The 13,806-nt window shown below is 36.8% G+C and overlaps 1 protein-coding gene across 2 annotated transcripts in view; it reads left to right on the top strand.

Annotated features, from left to right (window-relative positions):
• The window catches only part of rabgap1l (RAB GTPase activating protein 1-like), a 146,473-nt gene extending 134,709 nt beyond the window's left edge, over window positions 1-11,764 (top strand). For both annotated transcript variants that reach the window (XM_015387869.1, XM_015387870.1), the window contains 7 exons: window positions 269-361; window positions 3,316-3,426; window positions 5,404-5,508; window positions 6,446-6,529; window positions 7,436-7,507; window positions 7,996-8,196; window positions 9,853-11,764. In XM_015387869.1, coding sequence (XP_015243355.1) covers window positions 269-361; window positions 3,316-3,426; window positions 5,404-5,508; window positions 6,446-6,529; window positions 7,436-7,507; window positions 7,996-8,196; window positions 9,853-10,014 — 828 coding nt within the window. In that variant the 3' untranslated portion in view covers window positions 10,015-11,764. The remainder of the gene's footprint in view (window positions 1-268; window positions 362-3,315; window positions 3,427-5,403; window positions 5,509-6,445; window positions 6,530-7,435; window positions 7,508-7,995; window positions 8,197-9,852) is intronic.
• Window positions 11,765-13,806: the final 2,042 nt, after the last annotated feature.

Below are 13,806 nucleotides of genomic sequence, written 5' to 3'. Positions count from 1 at the left end.
ACGCATCTGACCTTGGCTGTAACCATAAGGTCTGCACTGCCTATTGCAATGGCGACCTCTGAACCTGGTGGTGGACACCAGTAATAAGGGATACCATTAAGCTGCAGATAGATGGAGTCATATTGAGCATTCCATAGGAGGAAGCAGTGTAGTTTTAGAACCCAGGACCAGCTCTGCATCATTTGCAGGGGGCTCTAGGAAGTTTGAATACCAATAAACAGATGTTTAATCTTATCTTTCAGACTGCTGACATTTTATGCTTTTTCAGGTTCCAACCAAAAAGCTGAAAAAGTTTGAGAAGGAGTATCAGTCGCTGAGAGAGAGCCAGCTCCAGCAAGAAGACCCCATCGATCGATACCAGGTATGACAAACACTCCACTTGTTCTGTTTACCACATTGTTTTTTAATGTACAATAAGAATATAGGAATGTTTGGTGGGTAAATAATTATGAATTATGACAGAGAAGGTGTTTATGTCTCATTTAAGGCTGCTAAATTTAGCTGTTGTTTTATATTTGATAACTGAACTTTCTAAAATTAGAAGCAGAGCAATGCTATACTGGATGTGAAGCATTTTTTCCAGTTCCAGTGTGCCTCATCAAACAGCACTATATTTGTGATTAATGATGCTTACATTTATAAAAACAGGTTTTAGATTATTTTGCCTTGAGTCAAATATGTTTAGCAGCAACTTTTGTGTTCATGATGACATGGATGTGGGGTTTGAGTCATATCTGTATTAACTTCTCAATAAGGTAGTAGTAATAATTGTCTTGGGTTCCTACATGTTGTGTCAAATGATCAAAGGGATTTCAGCATTTTCTCCAGTATTTTAAACAGCCTGTACCTTTGTATCCAGAATCAAGAGATTGAGAACATGTTGGGAATTTTTGTGTACTTATAAGGATTTCTTACTCATTTTCTGAGTCTGTCTTCTCAAACCCCCAGTCTGCCTCAGCAGATGGCCACTCATACTGATCCTCGCTCTGCTTCAGGTTTCTTCCTGTTAAAAGGGAGTTTTCCTCTCCACTGTCGCTATACAGCAGTATATAAACAACAACAAAGCAGGATAGCCAGCTCTCCAAGGAGGCTATGAATTAAATGTAAACTAAATTGCATTTCAGTTACAATGCGTCGTCAGCTCATACGCTCCTTTTGCTTTCCAATTATTAGTTGATTAATTATCGATTAAATTAATAATGGGTAGTTGCAGCCCAAGATTAAATAAAGGAAAATATATTTTTTTAGCTAAACTTCTTACCTGTAAAAAATCATTGTCTTTGCAGTTTGAATGACTGAGACTCAGACACATGTTCTAAATATATTTTACTGGAACTAGTTATCAGTTAAGAAACACCACATAAAGGTAATTTAAGCAGTATAGACCATCATTCAGAGTTGATTTCGGCCATTTTCTCCCAGAGTGATATGCTGCAGGCTAAATGCCCAATTGTGGAGCAGAGGAAGGAAGGAAGACTCTTATTTGTAGATAAGATGTTAGGCTTGGCTTAGCTGCCTGACCCACAGTGGAAACAGTTTTACTCCAAAAAGAAAGCAGAGAAAAAACAAGAACGCTCCTGTTTTATTGGCAAAGGTAGAGACTTTACCTTTTAAACCTTTTTTTTTTTGTTTCAAGTTCTTAACTTGGTGGTATAGTTGCACAGATGATAAATTTGATCTTCTTCGTTGATTAGCTTCCTGAATGCCAAGTCTTTTTACAGATTAGGTGCCACATTCCTCCTTTCTCATGCATGCGTTTTATATTCAAAACAGCAAAAAATAGAACTATGAACAAAAAATAGAACCATGAATAGATGCAAAGAGACTACTGAGAGAGAAAGTTTTGCTGAGAGGTGTGTGACAGGAAAGTGAGGCTATGAGAATCATGTGTTGAAGTTTAGTCAGCGCTTCCAGTCGGTCCATGTGTGGACGCTGTCGCTGTGGACTGGCGCTCGGTAAGCTTCCTCTGCTCTAAAGACTTTCTAATGAAGTAAGCTTACATTTCCCTGTTTGTTTTCTGGCTTTTGTTCTTCTGTTTTATTACATATATGCTAAAAAACAAGGTTTTATAAAGACATCAATATGATGCTTTTATCTGTAGCAAAAATGACAAATTTTAGTGTTGGTTGATAATCTCCTTTAAGAAAACAATACTCGGGTCTACGAGGATAAGAGCTGATTAAACAATTTAGATTTGATCCCTACTGTCTGTCAGTCATGCATGTCTTTAAATCTATCGAAGTTTTGGTATTAGTCAAGGTTTAGAAAATGTAATTACTTAAAAAGTGACAGAAAAATCAGGGTCAAATGACCAGCCCCTGACAACAGTTTTATGCCCATCATGTGAGAGTGTTTACCGCTGGAGTGGCAGTCATGGGACTTCACACAATGACCATAAAGGGGACAAGGATATACTGTGGGTACTTAGTGAAAGCAGCAGTGGAGGCTTGTGTTGGATAATTGTGGTTGCATACATGAAGAAGAGTTTAATGTCACATAAAAAAGGCAACTATGTCGAAGGGAAGAGGTGCTCTGATCAGATGAAAGGAAATCGTAACTTCTGTTGAAAATATAGATCGCATGTTACTCTGAATACACCATTAGATATGGTGGAAAGTTGCTAATTGCTAATATCTATAAGTAAATACTCAATTCGGTTGTTTTATGCTTTCAAGAGCAATTTCTTCCTAGTTATACAGTAATACAGTACAGGCCGATTTAGTTTAGACACATTTGCAGTTTGTCACAAATCATAAAGAGAACAGAGTACAAGTTGAAAGAAGCGGCTCTGCTCGGATTGAATCAAAATGCTGTGTCAGTGAACCATTATCCTTTCACATCACTCTGATTATACCATCTCTGTGGTGAAACATGGCAGTGGCAGCATCAGCCTTTGGAGATCAAGTTGTTCCGCAGAAACAATTAAGTTGTATGCAGCTAAATATAAGCAATCTGGTAGAGACAGTAAAATAAACAAACCTTGACCCATAAAGATTTGCACCAGGTGTCTGACATTTTAAGGTAACCTTGTGTAGTGTGTGTGCTGCTGTATACTGACTCAGACCCTTTTTCAAGAGTCTGACTCTAAAGTGAGAGTTTACACCTGTAACTTGCTTTCCATTTAATGTCTGTATCAGATCCTTCTAACATGCCTCTGCTATGTGGCAACAGTTCCTAACAGGACTTTGGGGATGGTTAAGTTTTCGATGTTTGAGTTCTCTGCATGTTGTTTTATTTTACAGCAGATGTCAGGCTTTTATCAGATTTCTATTCATAGACAAATGGATCCTAAATTTTTGTGTTTTGTGTCTGTAGAGGGAGAACCGCCGACTACAAGAAGCCAGCATGAGGTTGGAGCAAGAGAATGACGATCTGGCACATGAGCTGGTCACCAGTAAGATCGCCCTCCGGAATGACCTGGACCAGGTAGAATCCTCAATATGAGTTAATTAACATTTTTCCATATAAACATTACCTGTTATAGGTTAATCAGTGTTATAAAAAACAAATCAGTTTGTTTAATGACAGAATAAAGTGAATATAAAAGGATATATGAAAGACAGTATACATTATATGCCTTTTAAATCAATTCAGAACAGCTCAGAGGTTTAGCTGTGGATGTATCTCAAGGCATCAACCTGCTTAGTTACCCAACATTGTGAAAAATATAAATAAATATTAGAATAACGGTAAGAACTTAGTGAACCGCCATAAATCGGATATTTTTATTTGGTAAAAGTTCCAGTTGCCAGAAGGGGGCATCCAAACAATTAAACAGATTGATCAAGATTATTGAAATAATCGTCAACTAATGTAGTTATTGAAAAATCGTTAACTGGAGTATAGAGAATCTAAAACGTGCCTTTAGCTGACAGAGCAACCCAGTTAGGGCAGTAATTAGATGAAAATTGTAAAAACAAATGTAACAAACTTAAGCATTTAATAAAAAAAAAATTTTTTCTTCTGTCAATATGCTTTATCCAGAACTCCTCAAATAAAAAAGTTTTATTTTCATCTGTTTAATTTCATAAAAAAAATCTTTAAGGAGCCTCTGATCATTTATCAGTTAATCGTAAAAATAATAGACAGGTTAATCAATTTGAAAAATTATCGTTTGCTGCAGTTCTAATCACAACACATCGGTGAGGAAGCACAAACCAAAATCTATGCAAACTTTTAGAATAAGCTTGAGAAAGGAGACCAATCATCTTTGGATGTAAATACATAAATCTAGGGAAAGTTTTTCAAACTGAACTATCGATTTGTATTTGCTAAACATCTTTTTTTATCCATCCTAAATAATCTAAACAGAAAAGTTTCAGTTCTGTGTTTTTATTCTGTGTATAGTGATTTTATTTTTTTGTTAAAAACTTTTACGGATTTCATGGTTAATTTAGTTGAACGTTTTAGAGATGAATCGATAAAAAGGTAACCGATTATAATCTGCTGATGGCACCCTTATTGATTGGTTTTCTAAAAATAGAACAAAGGAGGCCGATCAGATGGCAGTAGATTAGATAAGTCCACTTGGTTGATAGAGCGCTGGAGGTGTAGGACAGAAAGTGGCAGCTGTCTGGTGTCGGCGCTGGGAGGTAGGACCACGAAACAGTCCTTCTAGGGCTACATTTTTTTAAAGTAATTAAAACCTCTACAGAGCACTGCCCACCTCATTATTTGTCGACATAATTTTCTCTACCGTCCTTTTTGATCCAAAAAAGAGATTCTCGGCTGCATCCTTCACTAAAACAGTGGTCAGTTTATGATACTTTCTCATCTCTTAATTATTATATTCAATACAATGCCAATGTACATGAGACAGCAGTATTGAAGAATGTATGGATTCAATGCTGTGATTGCTGATCGGCAATATCTGGATCAGCAGATACAGATTTCGGCGATCGGCTCCCAATTCAATTCAGTTTATTTCTATAGCGCCAATTCACAACACGTCATCTCAAGTCAGTTTACAGTTCACCAGATCATCCAGTCAGATTGATTCAAAGTTTTCTATCTAAGGAAAACCAGTTGATTGCATCGACTCATTGACTTGAAGGAAATCCCTCACACTAAGCATGCTTATAGCAACAGTGGAGAAGAAAAACTCCCTTTTAACAGGAAACCTCCAGCAGAACCAGGCTCAGTGTGAGCGGCCATCTGCCGCGGCCGACTGGGGTTCAAGTAGAACCAATATCCTGATCGGTGCATGTCATGTTGTAATCTATTAAAAATCCTGAGTAAAATATGTCAGAAAAGTTACATGCTCAATTATTTTATTCAACCTGGCACTGATGAGGTGAACTGTTCAGTTTTTGTGATCCATCTTTAGGAGGTTGGTTTTCCAGAAAGTGTCATATTGCAGCCTAGATAGATAAAGTGTGTGTTGTTTCTGGAACCTTCACACAGGCTGAAGACAAGGCTGATGTTTTGAACAAAGAGCTGCTGAGCACCAAACAGCGTCTGGTGGAGACGGAGGAGGAGAAGAGACGGCAAGAGGAGGAGACTGCCCAGGTAACATTAGTCCTCAGTTTACCATCCAGTACCTCAGTTAGCAGCAAACAAAGGCTGTGTTCTCATGCATTATCAGTGTAACCGATGTAGAGGTGGCTGAATGGCTTCTCTGTTTGAATGTCCTTACTTCTTTTGGAGGAGAGTTTTCAGAAAGAAACAATTGTTCTTTAATGTCTTTATTCAGCTGCTGTCAGTGCGCAGAGAAAAGCGATTAGGTGAAGGATGATTACTGAAAGTCACATTGTCACACCAGAACCATTTTACTTTAAAAGTCCACATTTAATCAGCCAGCAAATTGAGATCCACATGTTTTCAAGCTGCTACCAGCCATTTAGATACCAGTTCAGCTCAAATTAGTCTCTCCTAAGTGATTGTTATAATTTGAATGTGTTTGTAATAAAAAAAAAAATAAAATAAAATTTGCTACAATTTTTAACTTATTTTGGAAATTATAATAATAAAGTAGTTAACTTTATGTCCTCCCTGATGTCCTACAGCGTCCTAATGTTTTTGGTGAGGTTACTCACTGAAAAGGTTTTCATTTGGATTTTATCAGATAAATATTCTCATATTAACTTTGCTAGGATATGTATCAGTTAAATTCTCTCTGCTACATTTTCAGTTATACTTCATCTATTATATTAACTGTGAAGTTTGCCTTCTTCGTTTTTGGGTTGTTTTCTACTTCCAGCTTCACTACAGAGTAACTAGATATGATTCTTCATCTAACCGTGTTTTAAACTGTTTAGGAAGGTAGAGATTAATATTTGAATGTGTAGCTAAGTTACCTTTATATCCACTTGTGAATTCATTGATTTGACCCAAAAAGTAAGTCTGTGTGAACACATCAGTAAGAATGAAGCGGTCTGTTGTTTTGTGAGAACTGTACTCCTTTTGTTCAGTGCATTTCTTTTCAGTCCTCTGGTGTCTCTTATAGCTGAAGGAGGTGTTCAGGAGGGAACTGGAGAAGGCAGAGATGGAAATCAAGAAAACCACAGCCATCATAGCTGAGTACAAACAGGTGACAGCATATTCTTTACACATATATCTGAGTTAAACAATATAAATACACAAGTTAAAAACAAATTTGCCTCATTTTTTAAATATATATTGTATGATATAAGTTATGTGTCTGAGGGAAAACTGTTAATTCAATATTTATAATAATCTGTTTATTATGAGACAAACTGAATTTACACATTTAAAAACAGCAAAACTAAAAGCCATCCTGGCTTTCCATAACTGCTGTCTGAAGTTACTGTTTTTAGGCTTTTATCAGTGAAAAATGATTATGTATGAGCTCATCATGTTATGAGCAAAACCTTTCCTCAGCAGCTAATGTTTTACAGACTGATCTTCTGTAGTCACAGATAAATCCCGGGGATGTCATTTGGGGCCTGAAACATGCATCTGTCACTTTTGACACAAAGGTTATGGTCTAAAATTTAAGAAAAAAATGTATTGGAAAGTGTGCCATCCTTAAAAAAACCCGGAACCTCTTGTTTAACGCAATAAGAACTAGCGACACAGATGGTGGAGAATAGAAACCACACTTTATCCTCATTCCTCTCAGACAATTGCATTGCATATCAAACTTTAATCATAGTTCATCTTATTATTTTGTTTTATTTGTGTAATTTTTCCATATATTAAGCTTAATAGAGCAGAAATAACTTTTATGGCAAAGCAGATGGGTAAATTCAGTGAATGATGTGAAATGTTTTTGTTTTTTTGTTATTTCTTTGTTAAATGATGTGTTCTGGAACGACAGTGGTTTGCTGTGATTCTCATATGTGGTAGGATGGAACCGGATGAACATAAGGCTTGTTTTTTTTCTAGATATTCCAAGTTTAGATTAGAAATAATGCCTTGTGTGTTGCAGTTTTCATCATCTCTTTTGTAACTAGACTTCCACGCCTCATTTCAGATCTGCTCCCAGCTGAGCACCAGGCTGGAAAAACAGCAGGCGGCAACTAAAGAGGAGCTCGACATCGTCAGGGTGAGATTATCCACGGCTACCGGCAGCCAGCTGCAGATCAAAGCTATAAGGGAATTAAAATTTCAAATAAAAGCCACAATAAGTTTAGTCAGATGGTGAGGAGTTTTGTGCACCACCTCACCGACACAGAGCTTGGTTACAGAAATAATCCCACACAAGCTTTTAGTCTCCATCAAACAGGCAGTGGGTGGCTTTGCGGGTGTGGCAGCAGACTTTTTTAATTTGACTCTTAATACTGAAATGTTTTGCAACTATGCTAAAGAAATACTAGGATTAACAGAGATTAACACTCGTTTTATATAAATATTTAAAAAACACTTTTGTTTCTAGTTGCTGTACAATACATGTATTTCTGTGCAAGTGCAGGATTGCAATTTACTACTAATAGTTGTTTTTTTTTCTACACCATGAATGCTAAGACTTTTTGCAGAACATCTACATCTTTTTGCATCAGCACTCAGCAGATATGCATCTGTGTTCTTGTGCAGAATAAAGTCATGAGCTGTGAGAACTGCAAGGATCTGTTCAGCACACTGGGCTCCCTGCAAGCTTCCTCCCCCGGCAGCGACAGGACATCCAGCGAGCCTCAAGACGAGGAGAAGGACGGGCTGAAGGAGCAGCTCCGACAGCTGGAGCTGGAGCTGGCTCAGACCAAACTGCAGCTGGTGGAGGCAAAGTGCAGAATCCAGGTGAGCAGAATGAAGAGGGAGCTAAACTTAGCAACCGTAATAGTCAATATTAAACTGAGTTAGTCAACCTAAACCTTTTCTGCAGTTCATTCTCTTTATGTTTAGTAGTTCATTAAGGAAATATAAACATCGGAAGGTAAAACGACAAACCTTCTGGGGTTTGGTTGGTGGACATTACTGCTTTAACAATTAGAAATCCTTAAATTAGTTCACTTCCTAAACAATCCACTTTGTTAGCACAGTAAAATGAGAAAGCTGTTTAGAAAGTCATCACTGAACCTGTTGGTCCATCTTTAGAGGTCATTCTATAACATGATCTTGGCCTTAATAGACTGTGGTTTTCAGAGGTTTACTCATCAGAGTACCTGATATTGTATTTAATGAAAGCTTTTAATATTCCTATTTCCAAGTGCTTTTTCATAGCTGCTAATCCAAACAGGGTCAGATTTTTCCACAGAAAAACAATTTTTGCCATTTTTCTAGATATTTAACCTGTCTTCCTGTAAGAATAAGTGACGGTGGTGTAAATTGGTTGGTTTCTTGTCATAAACACTTATATTACGCGTAGTACATGAACTTTCCCCATGATTGAACTTATGACCTTCAGAAGGTTAATCAGAAACAGTTTTCTTTCTTGTTTTGGTGATTATTGTCCTATCTCAAAACATGTTTGTGTCCATGTTTAAACTAGTTGTTTAGGTGAAGTAGAAGTAGTAATCACTCCACTCGTACATGTTCATCTTCTTTTTGTGTTATGGCAGCTAAACCTTTATAAAGTTTGTCTAGAAGGCTTTTAGCTTGTAAGTCCATCTAACAGGTTTTTTTTTTATTATTAAAGAAGGAATTCGACCTTGTTTCTATTGAAAGTGGGCAGGGCAACGTTCAGGCAAGGAAATAAATTTTAATCAGCGCTGCCATTTTTGATGAGACAAGAGGTCTGAAATTCAGACATATTTATACCCAAAGCTCTTCAGCTTTACAAAAACTATATTAAAAGGCCAACTCTAGCTTTACATCCATGCGGATTGTCTAAGGTTCTGATCAAGACAGCAGGAGAGTTTTAAGACCATGGAGATATTTTCATTTCAGTTCAGAATTATTCCACCTGTAGCAGGTTTAGGTTTAAATTTGTTATTTTTATCAAATGTTTCCTCTGATTGGAAGTTAAAATAAAATGTTATTCAAGTCTTAAGTTGAATCAGAATCTTTGTCTTTGAAGGCAGTTAAAGATTAGGGTGATGGTTAAGAGGCTTTTCGACCTGAAAGACAAATGTTACAGAATATTTATCGAAAAAGTCAGCAATAGTAAGGTTTTTCCATTCATTATTGATAAGGTATAGTTTAATTTTTAGAAATTAAGTTTTTAAATAATATAAAAACATAAAAAAACGGAAATTATTTTCCTCTTATAAAGTTGCATCATTTGAAAGACACTTCTCTGCTAATCATATAATTTTAAATTAAAATCTACAACCTGTATGAACACTTCTGGGCTTAGTTGCCATTATAATCCCTTCCAGCATTCAATGAATCATTAAAAAGCAGGGGCATATTTAAAAAAAGCTAACCTAATAGTTAAAGTTTTGCTTTCAATTTACTAGATGATCTGTCCTCTGCATCTGTTTACCAAACTCTTCTCCTGTTTCTGCTCTGCAGGAGCTGGAGCATCAGCGAGGAGTCCTGATGACTGAAATCCAAGCTGCTAAGAACTCATGGTTCAGCAAGACTCTGGGATCTCTGAAGAACTCAGCCTCCTCCTCCTCCTCCTCCAGCTCAACATCCCAGACTCCGTCCTCTCCGAAGGACGGGCCTGCCTAGCTGAACCTCCATCACCCTCAGTTCCCCTGCAGAATGCACACTAGCAATGCGAACAAAGGCTGAAGAAACTATTGAAGGAGATATGCAGTGTTCCTTTTTTTTAACAGATGGGGAAAAAAATAAGAGCTCTGGATTCGTGGACCACAAACAGAAGAAGAAAAAAGGCAGGAATGTATTTTGCTCCCAAAAAACACTAGAAAGACTAGTTATGTTCCACTTTTTACAGCTACAGAGTTTAATGAAGGTGAATCTTCATCAAATTCTTAGATTGTTTAATCTGTTTCCATAAAATCAGAATTCATGGATCCTAAAGATCAGTTAGCTCCATCTTGTGGACAATTGTTGCTACTGCAGAAATATTAGCTAGAAACTTTATCAGTTTTTCTAGCTAAACTATTACAAAACATTTGAGCATAAGTTCAAAACTACTATAGTGCTCCATCACAGTAGTTTTATACATCTACTATTAAAAATATAACAATTCACATCCACCGTCTTTAACACAGAAACACCCAGCTCTCTGAAGAAAGGAATACTGCCTATTGTAGTAAATTAAAGCATCACAGAAGTTGCATTTCTTTATAGTAATATAACGTAAACAATATGGTCTTATAAATATGTGTAACTAATTGTTGACTTTTTTTATTTTAAATAATCTTGTACAGTTCTTTAAGGAAAAAAACAAACAGAAATGTTCTTATTTTTCTTTTCTACCGTGTGGAAGATGATCGTCATCTCCGTAGATGTTGATGTAAGCACAGTGTGTGAGGGATCGGGTCCAACGCAGAGGAGCCAGAAAGAGAAGCCCTGCCGAAACTTTCTGTTCACTCTACCTGGTTTTCTACCTTGTTGTTTCAGCTGTATTTATAAGACGTAAATGCTTGTTTTGGTTTTTCTTTTTTTTTTTTTACCGGTTCACTTTAATTTGTGGTTCATAGTTTACTCATAAAATACCAGGTTAATGATGTCTAGAGGCCAAATTCAATTCAAACTTTAGACAAATATGAAGTTCTGTTACGCACTATATGTTAGCTTTAAGAGTTAGCTGTCAGGAGACAACGAGGCATTGGCCATTATTGGAATCTTGCAGTATGATAATGTAAAGAAAGAATGTTATGGTATTTCCAAAAAGGTTTAAAACAAATATGTATACCATGACCTAATCACCTTCATTTAAAACTGAAAGGCAAAAACTATTCCTGCTTTTGCTCAAATATTAATTATTAGCTTTATTCTATAGCTATCATTATTTTGATGCATAAACATAAAATTAATATTGGCTAAATTGGTAGTTTTGAAGTAAAAATGAGCATGAAATTATAATTTCACTGTTAGGACAAGTTTATACCAGCTGGTTTACTAGTTTGGTTGTTTGCTTTGTAGCCAGTCTGCAGTGAGCAACAGTAGCTCACCAGCTGCTATTTCAAATTGGTAATACTTCAATAGGAGGGATGGGTGGTGCTCCTTTCTGTATCGCATGTTACGGGGTTTATTGTAGCCAGAAATTATTACAAATACATCTGTCTCTTGTAAGCAAGAGAGAACAATATCTGAAGTCCACTTTTATTCAGCCAGCTGAATGGCAGTGCACAGCAACATGTGGTTGAGTGCTATGTTTTGTGCTGTTATTCCCACTTATTCAAAGGGATTAGAGGTTGTTTTTGTCTTTTTTCTACAATGTTTTGCTCAATTTCTTTGGATAAATGACATTTCTAGGCTGCTGGTCTTTTGATTCTAACTGCAACTTTTCAAAAAAACCTTAGCAGATAATTCACATCTACTTAAAAAAAAAAGAATTCTCTTTTTACTGTTTTGTTTCAGTAAAGATAATTATTTTTAGAATGCCAAACTCTAAACACCTTGGTGCAAACAGCACCCAGATTATCAAACATTGGTTACTTTTGCTCAGTCTATCCCAAGATAAACATCTTTTCTCTGATCCCATTAAGAAGCAGAAGGAGGTTAATTTATTGCTTAGCCATTTCCAAACCGTCCTAAGGCCATCTGTATGATAGTGCCAACACCTGTCTTTATCTCGTTTTTAGTTTTTACACCTTATTTTGCTGTGTTTTTTTTTTTTTTGTCATTAAAAGCACATTTGCGCCATGTGCTTATTGCGATCCTCCTGCCTGAGGTACCTTTTATGTACAGCAGGTGCAAGATGGCTTCAAACACGAAAACAGAAACATTTTATATTCATTTATAAGTTGAGGATAATTTTGTTGCCAAAAATGTTTTTTGCTCAAGCATTGATGCACTTTAGCTTCATGTTTGAGAAGCTGTTCTACTTTGTTCTCGTCTCTGGTTGACACTGATGTCAGCCTTTGGACTCGGACCATCCAACATGTACTTTGTGTGTGTGTGTGTGTGTGTGTCTGCTGTAACTCAAGCGTTTCAAGTCAAACCGTTGCTTCTTCTTCACGTTGCTGCCTTTTATGTTGACTGAAGCAGCTGGCTGAAGAGATAAAAAAAAGCTATCTGAGAACCCAGAGGTCATCTGTTGTGCCAAAAGAGCCTCTCCACGATATTCCTCTTTGCTCCAGACCTACACCATCCTGACAGTACCTATTTAAATATTGTTCAGCCAAAAAATATCCTAATCCCAGGATTAATTTCACTTTTTGTCCTCACTGTTGCGCATAGTCCTTGTTGGTCTGTTAATTGAACTTGTTAAACCAGGTAAATGTAAACTGTGGCCAAGCTGGAGAGGGCTCCCGGTCTTTATGTGCACTAACCTGACATCGATATTTTAAACACTATTTTAAGATGTTTGTTTTTATCTGATGACTGTTGCTGAGAAGACATCTGTCTGCCCATTTCTAATCTAATTCAGTTAATCTCAGAGAAGGGGAAGCAGCGGATGAGTCAGATTAGAGGTGGGCGTTGTTGTCTTGTTTACAGTTTGTTGTAAGAGCTCAGTTCTGTTACAGACGGCTCCTCTACTGGTCTTTCACTGTTTCCATAAACAGAAACTGTTTCCAATTAATAAACTTCAGTTTGTTCATGAAATATGTGCCTTTAATTTGAAGTGTTCAAAAACAATTATATTTCTAAAATCCACCATTAGAAAATTTAACCGAAATACGATTTTCCAACCAATGGACCCAGACACAATTTTCTGATATCTGCTCTGGATCCCATTTATTAGAAGTAGGTGTACATATAGAAAGCAAGAATAGCACAGTAGGATGTTCCGTTTATAAATAAAATCAAGGCAGTGCTCTACAATGCAATCTTTAAACAGTTTTTCATGCAGTCAGTATACCTGGACTGGATTATTGTAATTAGATCAAATCTCTGTTTTAGCCTCTCTTCATTGGGTTTCAGTATATTTTAATGGGTTATACTACTGTCATTTTTCATGTTTTTTAAGTCTCTAAATATTTGTCCCAACCTTCACGGTGTGTTTATGACACACTGTGATCCAGGCTGTATCTATGAGAAAAGGATCTCATAGAAAGTTAAAGATAAAGCCAACAATGTTTACTCACCATAGAACCATGTTTTTGTCACTCTTCCATACGTAAAAAGGTTTAAACATTAAAGAAGCGAGGTCAGGCTTATATAGGTCAGATGAGACCTATATATATCTATATATATATATATAGATATATATAGATATATGTGGACATCAGGCCCTCATACCATCCTCATTTGTGCAGACACACACACATTTGTGGCCTGCTGGAGGTCATTTTGCAGGGCTCTGGCAGTGCTCCTGCTCCTCCTTAAACAAAGGGGGAGAAATTGGTCCTACGGTTGTTGCCCTATGCCGGCCTCAGTTACAACGCA

Source organism: Cyprinodon variegatus, unplaced genomic scaffold (genome assembly GCF_000732505.1).
Source record: "Cyprinodon variegatus isolate N-32 unplaced genomic scaffold, C_variegatus-1.0 Scaffold405, whole genome shotgun sequence".
In the NCBI taxonomy this organism is placed as follows: Eukaryota; Metazoa; Chordata; class Actinopteri; order Cyprinodontiformes; family Cyprinodontidae; genus Cyprinodon; species Cyprinodon variegatus.
The sequence above is the reverse complement of the archived record's forward strand: the minus strand, read 5'-3'. Positions and strand labels throughout refer to the sequence as shown.